The following is a 21131-nucleotide window of genomic DNA, read 5'->3' as shown; positions in this document are numbered from 1 at the left end:
TCGACGATATTAGTCAAAGCTGAAGTCCAGAAAGCTGTTTTCGGGTGATATGAAGCAGTTAGTTCACTTCTTCTGATATTTACGAGCACAACAAGCTGCTGTCATCTGCCGCTGTTTTCAGGCGACGATTCAAACCCCAACGGCTCCCCGCATTCCCCGGATTGGTCAAGGCAGGAGCCTGCCCCTCCCAACCGGATCCTCGATGTTTCGGAAGATGAAGCACTCGGTTGCAAACGCACAACGAGGAAACACGATTCGCAACAATGGGTGTATCTACAGTAGGTATATAGAATTTACAGGAGTGAATTCTTTACAAAACGTAAATTTCAACTATCATCTTAAGTTTTGGTTTATTTCCACATAGGTCAAATAAGTCTTGAACGGAAGATATTTGATGTATTTGAAAACGTTTTAGGTCCGTCGCCAGAACGTTTCTGACAGAGAAAAGAGAGCCTAAGTGAGAGCTCTTCAGCTATTCATTATCTCTGCTGCGTTGCAACTCTACCTTCCCTAGACGTTGGGGTGCCGGAGCGTGTGCTCCTTAATATGTGAAAAAAATGGAAAGTTGTTTCCCATTAAATGCCTCAAAAAGCTAGAATAAAGCGAATTTCCTCCCACTAAAACCACACTGGATGGTCACTGAACTCCTCCTGCTTGTGCGTCATGTTGGTTTAAATGTCAACAGCAGCAGTGAACCCAACGGCCGTGTCTAGGCAGTTCTTCAACCTCCGCGTGCCACGCACAAACAATCGCGTACAGGTGCGCTGCGCAGGTAACGCAAAGGGGCCGTTGCTGTGTCACTCAGCATCTGCCGTTTACAGCAGGGCCATCTTAACTGAAGCTCGCAGGGAATTAAAACGCAGCTGCGAGCTAAACCGGGCCTGGCTGCGGTGTCAAAATGAGCACAGGTTAGCGCGGCCGAACCAGGTGTGTCACAGAACATCATGTAGCCCTACAGAAGACCGCCTGAAGGTTTACAGTAAAAACAGAGGCAGTGGGATTATCATTCTGAATTATCATGTTGTTGCGCTGTTTTTGGTCTTATTGACCGGCATTAGGTTCTGCAGTGTTTACACTGTTGTTCACATCCCCACGTTGTTTGTACATTTATCAATAATCGTCAACACGAGTCATTGATTACAACGCGAGTGATGTGCAGGATTATTGAGCCCGTCACCAGTGGCAGTGATCTGAAGACTGGATGCTACATTGACGTTGAAGTTTTTTTCCTATCGGACAACCTAACAGACACAACATGTCTCTTTGCACTTGTGATAGATGACTGTCAATACCATTAAGTCACTGTTTTAAATATTTCAATCAAATGTACATCCCATAGAAGCACATTTGCCCCCGTGTTTCCTTGACCTAATGCAGTATCAAGAATATACAGTATCAGCTTACCCTAAAACTGCAGTGGGAATTGGTCTGACAATACATATGATTATATGTTTCTACGATTTATAAACTGTCCATATGTCCTTCTTGCAGGCATTGGATTTATAGTGGTGATCTTTTTATCTTTAGGAATTAAATTTTGATCCAATCCAGGGAAAGGAGGGGAATTTGTCTTGTCACTCAATGCTTTACTGTACTATAACTAGACTTTATCCCTCAATACAAAAACAGATCACTCTCTTATTGCTATTTGACACATTCCCATTGACTTAATACATTTTATTCTTGAAATTTCAACATTAATGTTGTGACATAATAATAGGCTGTGGGAGTTTTTTTTCTCTAGGCCTTACATAAATACATGACTTCTCTCAGTCAATGATTTGCAAATACAGACCCGTTTTATATTTTAACCGAACACTATAGTTGGAGGTTTCTGTGCTGCAGGTAACCAATGTTGTTGTTCCAAGTTGTAATCACTGTTGTCAGGGTAACAGCTGCTAATGAGTGGTGGTGTATTCACAGCGTGATTTGTTCCACTTGTATATGCAAAGTACCAAAGTCAGGGCCTAGAAAATGTTAGCTCTTCACACACAGAGAGAAACATAGTATTGTTGTGTGATTGAAATTGCAGTGTAACATCAGGTGCATTAAAAAATTTGAATTGGCATTCATGAAAATTAAACCTAGTACCACTTTTAAATGGTTATTATTGCATCTATTTGTTTAAAATACTTCACTTAATTTGGTTTGAAGAAATAAATTGCATAAATCTGTTTTTAAAAAAATCTGTTGTCAGTGCAGTCATTTGTCAGGAAAAAAAGGCACAAAATGTACTCAGGAAGGCCAGCTACTCGTGCGTCTGTCAGCATGTATCGACTACATCTGGTTTATCAGTAACTTCTTATACTCTGTAGCAAACAAACAAGAAGGGATTGGCTGTTTGGGAGAAGGTGGGATGGCAGTGGCATTGGTGTCATAGAGTTTCTGATGGGGGTTTGTTGGTGTGTGTGGGTTTTTCAGCGTGAGTAGTTTGTTGTAATATGGTTTCTTGACTAGTGAAATGAAATTTTTCTGATATACAACCGTACTTATAGCTGGTTTGTACTATGATAGTAGATTCATACACGTAGTTTATGTAGATATGTAGTTTTATAGTTTACTGGGCTGGATCTTATTTTCATCTTTTTTCTCTTCGGACCCTGGCATATATCTATCTATCTATCTATCTATCTATCTATCTATCTATCTATATATATATATGTGTGTGTGTGTGTTTGTGTGTGTGTATAGGTAAGCTTCCTGCCTCCAATGCATTTCTGAATTAATTCAGTTTACAATTTTAGGATGCTTTGTACAGTATTGTTCTGAGTGAGTCATATGTTGTTTAATGAGTTGTTCCTAAGTTACATTTTTATTGGACAGAAAACTAGACATTACTGTCCAGACTGGTTATGAGTCTGAACAAATCATGATGACTTGCTTGATTGAATTTAAGCTATTGACAGGAACATAATGAGCCTTTCCTTGTCTGTGTAGGTGGCATTATTTAGTTAGTACATTAACTCTCTTTTTGTCTAACAGATTACCCTGCCTATTGACTTGTTTCATAATCATTCCAGACATCGTTCACATCTATGTGTATTTGCGCATGCTTGTTTTTGACCACTAAGTCTTCTCTTCTGTTCTTATAGCATTTAATGTCAGTTATTCTGAGTAACCTTTGTGGTCATCATCGATCATTCCTGAGATTTGTGTTCTTTTTTTAATACCTCTTAGTCACTCTTACCTGGGTGCACGTTTTGACCACCACAAAAAGAAAAAAAAAAGTTGTGGTCTATAAATCCCTGCGTAACCCACTTTGTGTTTCACACTCAGAACATTGACGGCTGATGCATACTTCACGTTATGTTTGTGTAAGATGGGAAAACACAATTGTGAGAGAAATACAAAAAAAGAGTCAAAACTATTTGACAGGGAATGAAGGAAAAGGCATGAGGGAGGGTGCAAGTGGGGGGCTAAAAGGATTGTGCTGAAATGGGTGACTGCTCTCTGGGGAGGTGGATGGGAGGGAAGTTGGGAAGAGAATTCACACAGATTGGATATGGTTGATGTTTTCAGACATGTAGTCCCTAATGATTGTGGTTGCATTGTGTCCTTTGTTACGTTTTTGTGTACTGCCAGGACAAATGGAATTACGCACAAATTGACTCACACAAGATACACTTCAACTAATTGGATGACATTCATGCCTGTATTTAATCACTAGCAGTTCCTCTGTTAATATTTCTATTTTGTATCTGAATATAGCCATACCAGTTGGTACTGCTACAGTATATTGTGTTTGTTTTTGTGCACATTCCTCCAGAACCAAAATATTATTGTATGTGAATTATATTTATCATCTTGAAAATGAGAGAAAAAAAGAGAAAAGACTGTTGGCTTTGCTCTGATTAACCCAGTCCTTTAAGAGTAATGTAATTTTAAATATAACCCCATTATCTTGCTTTCTTTTATCGTGTCAGTTTATACATTGACAGCATTGTTCAGTCTGAGTGATTTGTAATCATACTGCTGATTTTTCCAGCCTCTCTTCGGCATGCAAGTGTGTGTGTGTGTGTGTGTGTGTGTGTGTGTGTGTGTGTGTGTGTGTGTGTGTGAGAGAGAGAGAGAGAGAGAAAGCAGGGTGGTTCAGGCAGATGTGTTTTAGCTAATACAGTCGGAGAGCAGCTGGGCAGGGCAGGGCTAATAGACCCAATGACATCATCCAGAGAGGGAGAGAGAGAGAGAGAGAGAGAGACACCGGGAGCATAAGAGCAAGCTTGCCTAAGGCAGTGAAAGGAAGCAGGCCAGCTCAGATAGAGAGGAGGGCGGCATGAGAGTGGGACAGTGTGTGTGCGTGTCTGTGAACGGGGGAGGCCCAGACAGCATTCAGCTGACTTTGACAAGGATATAGAACTCCGCCTGGAAGATTTTGTCCGTCGTTTTCTCCCCCTCTTCCGTCACACCTTCCCCCCTCCCCTTCCCCCTTCCCCCTTTCCACCTTCATCCTCTGGCAGTTATCCCCCCTCTCAGCTCCTGCTTCAGGCGGCTCCTCCGGGCATGCTCCTTAAGCCAAAGTATGGCCGCTTTCGCAACGAGTCTGTGACCTCCTCCGACGACCTGATGCAGAGCTTAGCCATGAGCAGCAAAGTTGTGGCCACACCAGTAGTCCCCTCCTCCACCCCGAGCCTTCCTCTGCCTCCCCTGCCTCCTTTGGATCCCAGTGCCAGAACCTCCTCCTCTGCTGGTGCTACAGCCCTGGCTGACTCTCCTTGCCTGGATGGGGAACAGGATGCCACCACAACCTTCTGCATGCTCATCCCTAAGATGCCCCAATGGAAGTTCTCCAACTCCCTGCTCAGCCGTAGCCCGTCCAACTCCAGCTCCAGCTCCAGCTCTAGCAAGGACTCTGGCAAGGCAGCAGCAGCTCCTTCCCAGGCCTCTGTCTCCCCTTCTTCAACATCACACAGGCCCACTGGTGCGACCTCAGCCAGTGGCCCAGTGGCCAGTCTTGCAGCAGTGCTTAACTCCTGTGACCCTGTGTGTGTCACCCCGTGTTCCCTACAGGCCATCCGGGGGCAGAGAGCAGTCACAGCAGCAAACTCTGCCAGTCCAGGGGGGCACGGATTTGGAGCCACAGAGGTCATGGCAAGCCCTGGTGGTTCCAGCAGCTCTAGGTCAGGAATGAACCGCAGGACAAGGGTGGAAGGTATTTGGCTGGGGGGTGAAGACTTCAACCAGAAGGGCAGCTTCATCCACAAACCCTCCCAGGGCTGGCTGCATCCTGACAAGAAGATTGCAGGACCAGGAGCCTCTTATATTGTCAGGGTGAGTCACTGCCCCCCCCCCCCCCTTTTTTTTAATGCATACTGTATATTCATTGTAAGGGAATTTGGGATTTGTGTCTTTTTGCATCAAAACACAGGAAAAGAAAACTTTTCTTTTCCAGGTGCTCATTAAGGAACAACTACCTTCTTAGAGGATAGTGATGATCCCATTTAAAGGTTTCTCTGTTTGGGTGGGAAAGAGAAAACACCACAGTGCCAGGCAGTTTGTTATGCAGCTCGTGTGGCGAGGGCTGGAGAATACATAATTTAATCCAGATTGATGGATTGGTGTGGCTGGTAGGGAGACTGCGTCAGGATAGCACACTGGCATCATGGTGGACAAAGATAAACAATGAAATTATGTGTGCAGACTATAGTGAGGATTCTTATTCTGCTGCACAATTTACAGATTGTATGCATCATACCCTATTCTCCAAACAACAACCAACCTGTATTTACAGCGCATTAATCCTACAGCATGTCTGATTTTAAGCTCCCACTGTAAGCTTGTGGGAGTGGTGCTCTTTGTGTGGTTTCGGGATTGTTTACATTCATGTGTGTGATGAGAGCATAAGATTTTTTCCATAAAGTGTGAATCCCAATCTTTATTATAGTTAGTACCATTATAGTAAGCTTGAATGATGTTTTTAAATATTTCACAAACTCTTTGTGTTTTTATTAAATAAGATCAGGCCACATAAAGAAATGGATGGTTAGTTAGTTGATTATAAACAAAACAGATAATTCTGTGTTCCAAAGAGGTATCTTTATCAAAGTGTGCGTGTGATTTGTGTTTACAAAGGGTTACCATCCCAAGCAGACTGCTTTACTTCAGTGTCAATGATCTCCGCTTAGTAATCCCCCGCTCTTGTTCATCTCTGCCCCTCTTTGCACAGCCCCAAAAGAAAAGAAACAAAAAAAACTAATGACGTGCTCTTGATTAGCGCAGTCTGGGGCCCAAGCACGCAATCTAATGGCATTATACAGGACCCATTCATTCCTATATTCAATTACATTTAATCACGGTCATTTGCATCATGTGATGTGGAAGAGGAAGGTTGGCTCGGTATGGGAGGGGTCCAATGATCAGTACGTAGGAGCTCTCCTCACCATGCAGAGCTTTTCTAGATTCATAACAAGTGCTGCTCTCATAGTTGACTGATAACTCAGTCAATTATCAGACTAAGCTTTTAACAGCTTATTTTTTTCATCTCTGAATGTGTACTGCAATAATTTGAGATGACCCATGTGAATGTTTGAAATGTGTTTCACGGCAGCTAAAGCCATAGCGTATCTTTGCAATTAAGTGGTAAATCTATGCAGGGAGGAGTAGTTGCTGCATGTGTTAGTGTCAAAGTGACAGGAGATTTCTGCTGTGCTGTGCCATTTTTAATCAGCATAGCTACCATAGCATGCAGCTCTCTCTCCCTCTATTTCATTTCTCTCTCTCTCACACTCACTCTTTCAAAGACCCATACACATCCCTTCAAAGTCACTTCTCTGCTGGGAAAGACACAAATATGATCCTTAGGATTGGTTTCCTCCTTTACACTTTCTCCCTGCCCTCACGGTCATGTCAGGCTCTGTGTCTGGCCTGCATCTGCCATGTCTGACAGTCAGGACACTGCAGCAACCATCAAACAAAGAACTGCAGCTGCCAAAGCAGCTATCATTTAGAGAGCTATATTAAAACCAGATTGCTATCATTTTATACTATTCCCTCACAATCTGGTGCACAGTGTTGCCCCCATCAAATTATAAATATCTTTAATCTGTAATATGATTCCGCAGTTTCAAGAAAGGTTCTACCATGGTGAAGTGCACAAAAGTATGAAATTAGAAGCAGCTTTTTTGCCCAGAATGTGGAAAACTGTCTTTGGCTTTATCACTCACAACATGAATTGCAAACAAGACTGGATGTTCACTGAACTTCAAAGAACTAATTGTTTACTGACCCCACCATTCAGATACTGTTTGATAACATCCAGCTGTCCTCTTTATCTGTCCCCTCTCTGCCCATCCATCGTTACACATCCTACATGCCTCTTGGTCTGGCCTTGCATCAATGGATAAAATGAGAAGATATTAGAATTATATTAGAATTCTAATATATTAGAATAAAATGGGCTTAGGAAATTTTGTACATTGACAAACTATAAAGCAGCCCTAATTTATCTCAAAGAAGGAAGTCACAGTGCAAGAAAGTTTGAAAGAGGAATTCGGTGTTATTACATTTCTGAGGAATTCTTCTTGGAAAGCCAGTGTCCCTGTAGTCACAGGAATATTGAGCTGGAGACTTGGCCAAAAGGATAAAAGTGCAGATAGGGTGATAGAGGAGGGGATGCCTTGCATCAGCAGATGAGTGAGTGACAATGGAGCCATTGGCAGAGAGAGAGAAAGAAAAAAGAGAGAGACAATTTTCCTGATGGAAGACATCCCCCCCGTTTTTAAATCTGGTTAGAAAGCTCATTAAACTCTCAGACTCAAAGGTTGCTCTCTCTCTCTCTCTCTCGGCCTCTCTTACTCTCTAGTGTGTGTGTGTGTGTGTTTGTGTGCGTGTTTGTTTGTGTGGCTATCGTGTGGTCTGTCTGCTTTCTGTTGCACTCGGTGCAGTAATAACCCTGGAAAATACGCTAAATATGACATTGGTTGAGAAAGAAATACTGTAGGGTGCACAGGATGGGAGTTATGTATCACGTGAAAAGTTTTACAAAGTTTACGTTTACATCCAGAATTTTGCATGAGATTTAAAATGACTTTTTTTAAGGTAAGCCTTTCAAGCAGGATGAGGACAGAGACAGCAAACTACTAATACGGAGATATAATCACACGTGTAAACACAATTATGTTCTACACCAATAATAATCAAAATTAATGGACAATTCAACGCTATTGCCTTTTCACAGTCAAAGGTCATGAATTTGTAACACTTTATTTCTGTTTGATTCTTTTTATTTTCTGTATTTTTAAAATTTGTGTATTGGTGTATCTAACTGCAACATTGCACATTAATAAACACTGTACATGTCATGTAGTTAGGCAAAAGGTTATTTTTCATCAGTTAGATAAATTCTACATTATATATTACTGTATGGATAAACATTTACTGATGATGGCAGGTAAACTGTTCCACAAACAGAAATGTTATATCTTAAAATTTAGCCTTCACTACATCTTTTTTTTTTTTAACCCTCACAGATATGCAAATAGGCACAGACCATCCGTGCGTGCAATGATTGTACAGAGCACACAAACACACTCACACCCTTAGCATCCCTCAGAGGACTGAGACGCTACTGTTTGTCCATGATTTGGAGCTCTTAGTGCTGCTAATTTAGTCTAGGTGCCATTAGCACCTCAGCCCGATGGCCATTAGGAAGCTGCTCAGCTGGCTGCTCTTCACTGCAGTACAATTTAAAGGCCTACATGTGGGTCTGAGCTAGATTATGATGTGTTGTTGTAAATAGTCATGTTGGCCAATAGAAGATTTTTGATGCCACTGAAAAACAATTTTGAAAAGTTTTCCCGCAAATACAGTGTCTGCTGTACATGTTTATAGATTATATTTTTTGAAACCTAGATACTTTATTACGCCAGTTAAGGTCCTCGGAAAGATGGTCATTTCAATAATATTCCGTAAAGAGTTTACTATCAGCTTTCATTTTTTTAGGCCATCCCCCCTTTTGAAGATAGTGAATCTTTCATTTTTGAATAAAACTTTTCATTCCTTCATCAGTAAAAAAGGAGCATTTAATCTTGACCAAAATCTGTCTGCAGCCATATTTTAAAACTTGTTTTTAACTTTTTTTTTTTTTTTGTGTGCATTGTTTCTCTTCGCAGTACATGGGCTGCATTGAAGTGTTGAAGTCAATGCGCTCCCTGGACTTCAACACGCGAACTCAGGTGACAAGGTAAGCTGGTAACCATCTCTACTGGTAGTGATGAGTCAGGAGAATTTGATCCAAGATGTATAGAATTTACTAAAGCATGAGCCACTATCATATCAAATTGCCATCAGTGGTGTGTCAGTGCTGGGCAGTACCTATAGTTAGAGTGGTTATTTTCATTTACTCATCAGAGCAGCACGGTTTTGAATATCTAGTAGTGTATTTCTTTAACCAGTTGCAGTGGAAAATATAATAATGTATAATACATTGCAAGTATAATAAAAATGAACCGAAAACTAAAGTCGCAAGATTCTGCATGATGGCAGCAATACAGTGTTGTGTGTCCCGGGTTAAAAGACAAACACAACTACTGTGCACAGTATGTGTTCAGTGGTTTGACAGGTCATGATATGTTCATGTATAAAACCATACCTCAGGGTCTTAGTATGTCTGTGTCTTTGTGTTTTTATGTCCTACACGTGATGTTCTTGTTATAAAAGCAGGGTTCTGTGCAATCCTCAACCACATGGGAGAAGTGCACTCCCTCTCTGTCTCTCCCCCATCCTCTCTCTCTTCCACAATCGATCGGTGGTAATCGGAGCCCAACATGCATCCAAGGCTTAAGTGCAAGGGGAGGAGGCAGCAGAGATGGAGTGATAGAGAGAGGGAGAAAGATATATAATTGATGATGTTCGCTAATGACTGTGGAAGGCTGCAGTAGTCCCCATGAACGCACCCTGCTGGATAATGTCTGCGGCTATAACTTCTGGAGGAGGAGGAGGGGCGGTGTTCAAAACAAAACAGCAAAACAAAACATTAACAAAGGGAAGAACCATACAGAACCTAAGCTGCGTACATTAGGTTTAGTTGTTGCATGACATCATTTTAATCATGATTTTTTTTTTAGTGTATTGATTAGGACTCTGTTTTGTGTTTGTGTCCTTGCAGTTGTTGACTTTATAGTTTCGGTGTGCTCACCCTCAGTCAAATTCGCTACGGCCTTTTCCATCTAGTAGCTAGAATAAAGCAAAGAAGAAAGGCTGCTTTAAAACAGACTTCCAGATTCTCCTGTGATGCTAATGACATGAAGCCTTTGTCTGTGATTCCTTGGGGAATACGTTATGGTCCATCTGTCCCACAAGGCCAAAAACCAGTGATCAGTTGTCTTAATCAATCCAAAAAACTTGAGAGGATACATGCAATGTGAATTGTTGCTGCATGTGTATCAAAAGCAGCATTTTAATTTCGGAGCCGATATTTTCCATCAAGAGCTGGCCTTTTTTCAGCTTGATGGCTCATACACAACTTAACTGAGTCCTGGAGAACGACAACGAATCATTCAGTGTTTGTCAGAGTTTCAAAAACATACCTCGGCCCCTGGATTTGAAGAGGGTGCATTCTTCCAACAGTACTCTGGGTGTCACGGTGTTAAACAGCAACACCAGTGATAATGAAGCCTAGCATTTTATTGCAGGGAAGATACGTAGGCTGCAGACAAAAACAACGACAACAACAGCCCATTTATCTCCTCCTCCTCCCTCTGCCCTCTCATCAGCATGAGTCATTCAAACATTGTGGTGTTTTTCAAAAATCCCTGAGAAGACCTTTACTCGAGATGGGGCCCGGGACGCTGCTTTTTAAATATTTACAAGCCACTTGATAGGGGCAGCTGGGTTCTTGACTGCTGTCCCCGCTGTCCCCTGGCAGAGAGAGCCTGAGCTCCAGCCACAAATCCACATTATGCGTCACTCCTGCCATCAGACTCACAGGGGACAGAAGCTTTAAATGCCCATTAGACAGCCATTCCCAGGATTCAGCAGCTTCACTTCAAAGCTGTAACAGATCTGCAAGGAAAATTGCCCTGTGGAAAATAAAAGTGAATAATGATGCACTAAAGAAGCAGTAGAAGATGTGGACACTTTATTTTACATCAAGTTTCTTCTTCCTTAATTCAACGGGGACTTAAACATGAGCTTGATAAACAATCACTTATGATGACTGTGATTGTTGTTTTTCTTTTTTTTTGGAAGACCCATGGAAATCAGTGGTAAAAGCTAGTTTAGTGCATTATGAACAGCCCTGCTGGAAACCTTTTCTTGACCTTTGAACTGTGACGGGTTTGTGACCTATGACTTTAGCCCAAGGGAGGAACACAAAGCGTCTGTTCATGTTCAACCTCAGGTTTTTCCCTTATTGTTTTGCAGCAAATTTGTGTAGCCCTGAACATGGGCTAAACATTTAAAACTTTTCATCTCAGTTATACTCACAAACAATCCAGTCACCATAATGTACGTGGGTGCACAGTCACCATAAATCCACATGATGTCTAGATCATAAATATGTCCTTTCAACCAGTTGATCAGTACCAGTATCTCACACTTTATTTTGACCTTTGACCTTTGACCTTTCTTCATTTCCATAATTAGGGAAGCCATCAACAGGCTCTGTGAAGCTGTGCCAGGAGGAAAGGGGCCTTGGAGGAAGAAGGTTAATAGTAAAGTTTTAGTGCTACTTTGCATGCTTCATTATGCTGTTTGCAAATAATCCCTTGTACTCTCACATACGCTAAAAGTGTTTTAATCCTGCTGGTGAACTAGATGTGTAGAATCTACCATGCAGGGTGCAATGTCTATTAGAGTCACTTTGGTACACATGACAGCTTGTGTGATGCTTTCTGAACCCATCTGTTACTCAGTGCCGGTTTTCTCTGTTGTCAAATACAGAATGACATTATCATTTTCCTGTAATAACCATAGTTTGAAATATGTGATAATAATTTCCACTGTATTCTTTCTCATGCAGAACCTGAACAAAGCTCTCCAGTCCATTATGGGGAAGAGTAACCTGCGATTTGCGGGCATGAGTATCGCAGTCAATATTTCCATAGACGGCCTCGGTCTGCTCATTCCTACCACGCGACAGGTTAGATGATGCTAAACTAAATTCATCTCTTCAAGGATTAGAGTCATAACTTATGCCAAATATCCTTTTGAATTAATGTCATTGCCCACAGTTCATATAAATAAGGACTCTCTGTGATCATAACTACATTAAAATCTTCAAAATGTGTGAACTATTATTTTTGCATTTTAGGTATTCTTTCCGTTATTAAATTTCAGTAATGATATGTGTGGATTAATTTCTCATTTTATAGTCAATCCCTGAGTTTCCACATCCAATAAATAGGCGTGTTGGGTCATGAGTGAATAATTGCTAAAAGACATATGACATAGATTTTTAGAAGTTTTTATTGAAGAAATTTAGTCATTACCACCTGAGAATAAATCGTAGGGATGAAATTTTGAATTCTTCTAATTATGAAAAATGTTTAGTGCGTTGCCAAAAGCTTCAGTCTTACATGTATTGGTATAGTTGTTGGCATTGGCTCTAGTCCTTTTCGATCAAACCCTTAACCCTTACTTCATTAGATTTTGGAATCTATTGTCCTCTTGTCCATTTATGTTGCTAAATATATCCATGTTAATTGATGAAACAAAATAAAGAAATAGAATATTGCAAACCTCTGCCTATGATTTATTTCCTTGTCTCTTTCAGGTGATAGCGCACCACCCCATGCAGTCCATCTCATTTGCCTCTGGGGGAGACACAGTGAGTGCAGCATTTTACTCCCAGCTCTCCTTTACGTTGTAGCTGTTGGAATGCACATTTTGGCAGACAATGCATATCTGACTGGATTGCATTTTACTGGATTCCAATCTCATGACCCAAGAGTCAGTGAAGGCATTAATGTCATTTTATACTAATTCATCTGGTCTGATTTAATTTTTCCTCTTGTCTGTTGCAGGACACGCCTGATTATGTAGCGTATGTGGCCAAAGACCCAGTAAATCAGAGAGGTATGTTCTGAAAAGCTTCTTTTTCATTTGGAAACAAAGTAGTTCTTCTCTGAAGTTGTCCTTGATATGAGAGTAGACCTTACTATGAAATCTACTACAGTTCTTGCTTTTTAATATAAATTACTAATATTTTTGAGCAAGATATCACCCCCATTAAAGAAGAAAAAAATGAGCAAACTGTATAGGGTTTTGGAAAAACAATTAACGTCGTGGGATTAATATTAGGTCAGGATCTAACTCATGTTTAAAAAAAAAACGTCTTCTCTTTTCTGTTTCCTTCAGCATGTCATATCTTGGAGTGCTGTGATGGTTTAGCCCAGAGTGTCATCAGCACCATCGGCCAGGCCTTCGAGCTTCAGTTCAAACAGTACCTACACAGTCCTCCCAAAACTATGGCATCTGTGGAGAGGTAACACACTGCCAAAATCATGACGTCTATGAAAAGATAGAAACAGTTTATTTTACTGACACAATATTAAATCATACATTTGCCGCCTATTTATATACAGTAACAACAAGAACCAAGGTTCTAAGAGGTAACTGTATATACTCTCCCGGTTTGGCAAAATTCTAAAAGTTTAACCAAACACTGCTAATAAAATTTAAAAAAAAATAAAAATCAACAAAAGAACATTCATATACATTAAAGCTTAGAGCTTTAAACTAGTTGACACTTTCAGCAAATATCAATATAAATCAGATGTTATTTTAAGAAGACTGACAAAGGGGACATGAAGATAATGGAAGTTTACTTTGTTGACATTATCAGTCATACTTAGTTTGACACTATAAATACTTTGACACTATACTGGCCAGGCATCCTACATGAAAGAGCTTAGTTGCAATTTCCACCACAAAGACCAGATCTACTGTAAGACAGACAGATTTCTTTGTTATTCATTGCAGAGAGTGATGATACTTTGATCTTGTGTTAACTCAAAAATACATCTTGTAATATTGATCCTCACAGATCTTCTCAACCTGTGACCAAACTTTAGGTGTTGCAGTGATGCCACTGCAGACACAGGAGGAACTCCAGACTGTTGGTTTTTTCTATTCCGGTTTCAGATGAACTTCTTTCTGCTGCCAGCAGCGCCAACTCTAGTGATCTATATAAATCTCTAGCTTATTATATAGATCAGTTTCGGATGTGGAGATGTCATCTGATCTGAGCTATTCCATTTGAGAACCTAGAAAGATTATTTTACTACAACGTCACTATAAAAAATAAATATAACAAAATAATAATCAATATAATTATTGTTTAGATTATAGAATTAGTGGTATTGATTTAGCAGTAGTAATACTGTTCATATGCTCATCCACATTGTAATAAAAACATAGTTATTTTTTCTGTTTTTCAGTGTATTTTCTTTAATTTAGTCATTTCATTCCTTTCACTTACATGTATGTTCTTCCTCAGATCTGTGAGGTTAGAGGAGCCAATGTGGGGGGAGGATGAGGACTTCTCTGAGCATGATTACTACAACAGCATCCCGGGGAAGGAGCCTCCTGTTGGGGGTGTAGTGGATTCCAGACTCAGGCCCAGTGGAGCCCTCCTGGGTCACATCCACACCCAGCCACAGAGCAAAACAGCAGCACAGGTGAGTTTCCTGGCATGATTTTGGAAACAACGTCAAGTTGGGTCAGGTTTGGGATTCAGCTATGGTAGCCTTAGCTGTGAAGTCTAGCAGTGGTGGAATATAACCAAGTAAACTTAAATATTGTGCAGTTTTGATGTACTTGTACTTTATTTCTAATTTATGCTACTTTATATTTCTACTCCATGACATTTGAAAAGGAAATATAGTACTTGTACTGACTCCACTACATTTATTTGACAGCTGTAGTTACAATTTACTTTTCAGATTAAGATTTTACATTAAAAATACACAAACACATTAAGCTTAAATATGCACATTGTGTAATATACAACCAGTTTCTGTCACCTTTTTGGCTTGTGGCCCTTTACAAAAAACTAGCTGCTTGAGGATTAGAGAGGTCCAATTCTCCAGTGTTTCTCAACGGAGGCAAAGATTACTGAAAATTCTAAAAACTGAAAACAGATTTGTGTATCAGAACTTTCTTTTTTTCTGCTTCATTAGGTCCAAGGTTCAAGGTAGAAAACATGGCAGCATAGTAGCCTATAAATCACAAGTTTGTTATTAAGGAGAATGTGTGTCCATCTGTTAATATTAATTAATTAGTTTCAAATTTGAGATTAACCATCTCATGATGTCCCAGATTTATTCTGTGACCCTTTGGAGGAGGCTCAATCCTGAGGTTGGGAACTTTTTATGCAGTTTGGTAGTTTGAATTGTTTTGAAACTACCTTAATTTGGTAGTTTCAAAACAATTCAAACTACCAAACTGCATATAAAGTAGTTAAAACTAGCTCCGGCTCAACCAGCTACAACAGTACAATGATGCTTATACATTCCTTCTGAACTTTAATTGGGACTTACTGTAACTGAGGGTTATTTTTTGCATTGCTGTACTTGTGCTTTTACATAAATAAAGGATCTGAATACTTGTTCCGCCACTGCAGTATACTGCTTTTTCTTCAGACTAATCACCACCAGTACTGCCAACACTTCCAAATATGTAAACATGAGATGCTCCAAGAGGGCATCCAAGAATCATGTGCAATGTGTTATTCCCAACTTCACCATCTAATGTTATCACATATCTAATCAAAGCAACATCTGGTCTTGATCAGGTATTGAAGAACTATACCTGACAGTGACAGCCAGACTCAGGCTAAACTCTCTGATATCTCCCTCATAAACTGGTGACTGATGTGTTTTGCTTCTCCTTCCCCGCATTGTTTACAAGGAATTATACAACATGAGCATGAAAATATACTCCATAACTGTCTTCCTGATGTGCCTGCAGCATAATTGCCAAAGACAGATATGATTACATGAAGAGCCTTGGCTCCCCTGCTGCTTACCGGGTGAGAGAAATCATCGCTCTCTCCCTGCAGCCTGTTCAAAATATGGTGACATGCTGTAGCTAATGTTTCAAATAGAGTGCTACAAAACAACATTATGTGGGGACAAGAGATGAGAGACTTGTCCATTCAGGTATAGAGATAGAAATGTAATTAGGATTTGTTGTTCTGGTGTGTATGTGTGTTTGCAGATGGGCTCACCAGCGAGGAGGGAGCAAGCATCTTATCTCCCTGGTCAGCTGTGCTATGAGCTTCACTGGGACACTGAGACAACCAGCAGCTCAGGTGAGACACCCTGTGGCAGTAAGCAGGTATAACAGCTAGAAAAAAATGCTTGTAACCTTTTGCACCAGTTTGTCAGAGAGGGAGACTGTTTGAAATCTATTCTTTTGAAGTGCCAGTCAGCTACTTTATAACATTACCTTAATAGGAGCTTACAGTCTGGCACAGGCAGAAGCTCAGTGTTTGGACTCTTCTTATAATCACCTTGATAGAATTAGGATTCTTGGGATCTGTAGTCAGGATGACCTGTGAGATAAAAGGCTTGGCCTCATGGCTCATGTAGTCTGTCAGCTTTAATAGGAGGGAAGCTTGGCGCGTCCTTGAGATTCTCTGAATTCCATTTGGATTACTATGATACTTAATCTTGAGAAATTATTTTTATTAACTTTGCGGAGGAATTTAGTGCAGACCACACCATTCTTTTCAGGAAACATGTAGTATTTGTTTCCACAAATATCTGCAATGGTCTCGGTTTCTTAGGATAAATGTTTTATTTGATTTTTATAGCATAAAAAACAATATTAGTAAGTTGTTCTACAGTTTCACCTTTCCACCAAGTTTATAGAATTACTGAGAAATAAATACTTTTAGCAAACAAAAACAATGAATGGCATGTATGGTTTGCTGCGGAAATTATTGACCCTTTTTCTGTTGATTTTAAACATCGGAATTGCCATTGAAAAAATTGATTTAAAGTGACATAACAATAAAGTGATGATGAAATCATATATAAATAACCAGGTATCATTTACAACCACTTCATCTACCAAATGTTTTAATCAGTCATGCTAATTAAAACATTAATTAATGCAGTTCAAGGAACGTAAATCTGAATGCACAAGTAAACAGTCCAGTAATAAGGGAATGAACATTATAATACAGACAGTAGAAGATAGTTGGAACAACGATATAATGGATAAGGTTCAGACGACATTTGCAGCAGTTAACGTTTTAGATTTAATATTAATATTGTTAAAAGATTATTTTTTGGCATTTTCACCTTTATTGGACAATCAGTGGTGACACAGGAAACAAAGGAAGAGAGAGGGGTATGACATATAACACAGGGGGCCAGCCAGAAATGAACTGTGGAACTTGTAGTTTTGTGGCATGCACTGTTCAGCTACGAGGGCTGTCCAGAAGCTGTTTTCTAATTGGTTGCTACATAAAATTGGTCTATAATTATGACTTTAGCAATACACATCCACTTTAGTACATATTAGACTTCTTTAATTATCTTAGAATGTCTGTGGAACTGTGATTTCAACCATTTGGGAGGGGGGACAAAAAATAAACAAAAAAATTTCACACATATTCACATACATATGACTATTGACACATACACATACACACAAATATCATACATTTCCCGCCAGAAGTCAGAAATGCATTGAGAGCACCTGTCTATCTCAGTTCTGACATCAGATGGTTACCTGTGTGCTGACGGCCAACCTGCTGGCAGCAGAGACTATGAGGAGCATCAGTACGTAAACACCCAGAGTCTGGAAAACCTGGATTCACTAGCACAGGGGTCCAGTGGACACAGAGGAGGCCGGGCACCCGACAGTCCCAAGAAAGATCTCTTTGACATGAGTAACTCCTGAGATTCTGAATTACATATTCTGAAACATATAGTGAGGATAAACTCACTTACTTATTAGAAAAATACTGTAGACTGAAAATATTTGTATTTGTGAAACATCATTGTCCCTGAAGGGCCCTTTGAGGATGCCCTGAAGCTCCACGAGGCCAGTGGTGGAGCTGTTGGCTCCAGTATATCCACCACAGCTGGAGGTTCTCAGGCTGGAGGGGGAGGCGTTCGGTTCCTGGAGGACCAGTGGCCCAGCCCTCCACGCCGTCGAGCACCTGTGGCCCCAAATGAGGATCAGCTCCGCAGGGAGACCTGGTACCACAGCCGAATGAGCCGCCGAGACGCTGAGAAACTCCTGGTCCGAGACGGCGATTTCCTCGTCCGGGAGAGCACGACCAACCCGGGACAGTATGTGCTTACAGGCATGCACTGTGGCCTGCCCAAACACCTACTGCTAGTGGACCCTGAGGGAGTGGTGAGTCTAATAACAAGTGAGACAGCTTGTCAAAACTACGTTTGCCAGCAATCAAAGGTCATAGTAATTCAAATAAAGCCAGTAAAAACAAAAATAGGCTTAAAACTGTTTCAACTGTTGAGGACATTTAATCCCTGTTTTGTGGGTGTCACTAAGAAACACTGAACATTGATCATAGTGACATTTTATGTCATTTAACATATGTATTTATATTATTATTTTCCATTCAATGTAGCAAACAGTGTTTACAAAAGTCTCGTGCAGTTTTTCTGGTCAACATGATTACATACACCCCCTATCTCTTGCTTTCCTCTACACAGGTCCGAACCAAAGACATGTTATTTGAGAGCATAAGCCACCTTATCTCATACCATCTGAAGAACGAGCTGCCTATTGTAGCAGCAGAGAGTGAGCTCCACCTTAAACAGGTGGTCAGGAGGAAACTGTGAGCCACCTGCCCCTGCGTAGGACAGTAAGAACACAGGACATACACAAGGGATGATGAAAATGATGTATGATTATGATTGGCAATGCATATAATCAGGGATGCAGGAGAGGGTAAAACATAATTTTTGAAATATTATATATATTTATAAAGATTTTTACAACTGATATAACTTAGGGTTATTGGCAGCATTCTATATAAGAAGAACTGAATGTACATTGCAATAAAACTGCATGTTTTCAAGAAAACATAAGGGATTTTTCTTAAACTTGTAGGGGTAATCAATGAAAATCTGGTGTTTTTCCCTCTTTTATTTACTGAATGTGAGCATTACATTTCTGCATGCAGTCATGGACTGCTTATCTATTGTCAGACGTGTGATTATTGTAGCTCCATCACCAAACTATTACTGTATTGACTTTAAGCCTGTGCCTAAAATTATGTCATTTTTCTCTATCTTATTCCAGAGCTGAATTTTTGTGTGCCCATGCAAAGAGCTACAAAAAAAAAAAAAAAAACAACAACCTGTAGATGGAAATCATTTATCCCTGATGGATATTTATCTGGAACAAAGGATATTACTGACACTTTCTTTCCACGAACAACTCTACAAAGGAGAGTGAGGCATCTGACATCTCCTTGTAGTTCCTCTGCCTGTTGGCCTACCAGGATCAACTAAACTATCCCTCAGCTGTTATAAACTCCTCAGCATGCAGCTATTAAGCTAAAACAAGTCGATCAGAATCCACAGTTTGACTTAACCCTGAGTTGGATTATAGTCAACCAATGTGACTGTTCGGAGAGGACCCAACTTCAGGAAATCACATAAGGATTTGATGCACAGTGAAGAAATGTCCTACAATGCCTCTAATAGTGATGTGCTTCCAGTCTACCACGGCTTGCCTGACAGTAACAGAACAAAACTGTCACGTTAAGATCCAATCGCCAGAACAAAACTGTCACTGATTATTTGGTGCAGATATAAAAAACAAAAGATGTCAGGTTCCATGTTCAGTAGTTCATTTCAGTATAAATGCAAGAAATGGAAATACTGTGATTATAAGAGACAATTGAAGAACCCTTTGATTCATTCAATTGTACAGACTGTTTGTTGTTACATGTTCACAGGACTGCAGTACCTGACTCTGAGATGGCACAATGGAAACACGCTGAACATGATTCAGTGCTGGATTTCTAAAATAGCAACACATTCTTCTGTCTTTTCTGTTTCTTCACAATAATCTAAGCACCAAATTCCACTTTTTAAAAAAATCATGCAGTCATGCTATATCTTCATGTAGACAGCCAAGTGGAGATAAAATATATTGTCTTGAAAGCCTTAAGTTTTAACAAATTTACCATGAATATCAGTCGTTTGTGTTGTGTTTGTAAGAGCCGTTCATAATTTGTTAAAGACATATTGTATGTGTTGTATAGTCCCGTAAAGACCTTTGGTCAGACTGTACTCTAAGGTCAAATTAATACTACATCCTGGGTTACATATACCTACTGTGCATACAAACTCAGTATATCCATGCCTGTATTTCCCCAGCCCCTACAACTTCAGTGCCTTAATAACTACAGAGACAGGCATTTGTGTCAGAGTGTATATGATGTGCATTTATGCTCCTAACGCAAAAGACTAGTTGTCTTGCCATGCCAATGAATGACTGAACAGACTTCAGGATGATTAAGCTCTTATACTTGTGAACAATAATCTAAGCTGCTCGTTTTAGGGTGAATAATGTTTAATACTGTCTTACTGCAGTCATGATTGTCATTGTCTTTATGTGTGTCTCTTAGAACATTCCCCTAGATTAATCTTTTTGTTTTCTCTGAAGCAAGCCATACATAGCACTCCTCAGTGATTGCTATTAAAGCCAGGGGATTTGGACTAGAAAATAAATCTTTTATTTGTCCCGGCTCAGGGAAATACATTAGTTTGTTGATTTCTGTTCTTTGGCTAAACCGTCTTATACTTTTAAATCTTACTAGGAGTAGGTCATGTCCTGTTTGCATTTCTCTCTGTGTCATTAGCAACATATCTTTAACCAGGCCCTCCGCTGTTCTTTGGTACAGCCTCATGAATGCGCAGAGGGATGAAGTGAGCTACAAGGCCTTTGGTGAGGTCCAAATGATTAATGTAATTTTTTCAGATCTGTCCTTTTGCGTTCTCAGGAATTTCTTGGATCCTTCCTTCTTTGATTAACCTTTTTTTGTCAATAAAATTAATTAAAGAGTTAATTAAAGATTAATTAAAGAAATTCAAGTGGTATTTTGTCATTCGTGAGTCCTCATATCTGCAGGCTAATGTTGCAGCTGCACAGTGAACCCAGCTGTCCAACTTTCCACACTCACATGCTACAGCCAAATT

The 21131-nt window shown here is 40.1% G+C and overlaps 1 protein-coding gene across 3 annotated transcripts; it reads left to right on the top strand.

Moving 5' to 3' along the window:
• The first annotated feature begins 126 nt into the window (after positions 1 to 126).
• On the top strand, positions 127 to 20962 carry shc2 (SHC (Src homology 2 domain containing) transforming protein 2). 3 transcript variants are annotated; one of them, XM_040128419.1, is made up of 14 exons: positions 127 to 278; positions 5008 to 5268; positions 9108 to 9178; positions 11581 to 11641; positions 11957 to 12076; positions 12710 to 12763; positions 12960 to 13011; positions 13294 to 13420; positions 14435 to 14615; positions 16156 to 16249; positions 17660 to 17839; positions 17963 to 18312; positions 18633 to 18784; positions 19225 to 20962. In XM_040128419.1, the coding sequence occupies exons 1-13, from the start codon at positions 264 to 266 to the stop codon at positions 18759 to 18761; spliced, it is 1695 nt and encodes a 564-aa protein (XP_039984353.1). In that variant the 5' UTR covers positions 127 to 263; the 3' UTR covers positions 18762 to 18784; positions 19225 to 20962. The 3 variants fall into 3 exon arrangements, with proteins under 3 accessions (XP_039984353.1, XP_039984351.1, XP_039984352.1); XM_040128417.1 differs by having other exon boundaries at positions 4474 to 5268; XM_040128418.1 differs by lacking the exon at positions 127 to 278 and adding an exon at positions 2277 to 2422 and having other exon boundaries at positions 4458 to 5268.
• Positions 20963 to 21131: the final 169 nt, after the last annotated feature.

Source organism: Xiphias gladius, chromosome 6 (assembly GCF_016859285.1).
Source record: "Xiphias gladius isolate SHS-SW01 ecotype Sanya breed wild chromosome 6, ASM1685928v1, whole genome shotgun sequence".
Lineage (NCBI taxonomy): Eukaryota > Metazoa > Chordata > Actinopteri > Istiophoriformes > Xiphiidae > Xiphias > Xiphias gladius.
This window is presented reverse-complemented; position numbering and strand designations above follow the sequence as displayed.

Coding starts and splice junctions, on each gene's coding strand:
- shc2 (XM_040128417.1), top strand. Junction 12,764..12,959: donor TTGCCTCTGGGGGAGACACA/GTGAGTGCAGCA, acceptor TGTCTGTTGCAG/GACACGCCTGATTATGTAGC. Junction 13,012..13,293: donor AGACCCAGTAAATCAGAGAG/GTATGTTCTGAA, acceptor TGTTTCCTTCAG/CATGTCATATCTTGGAGTGC.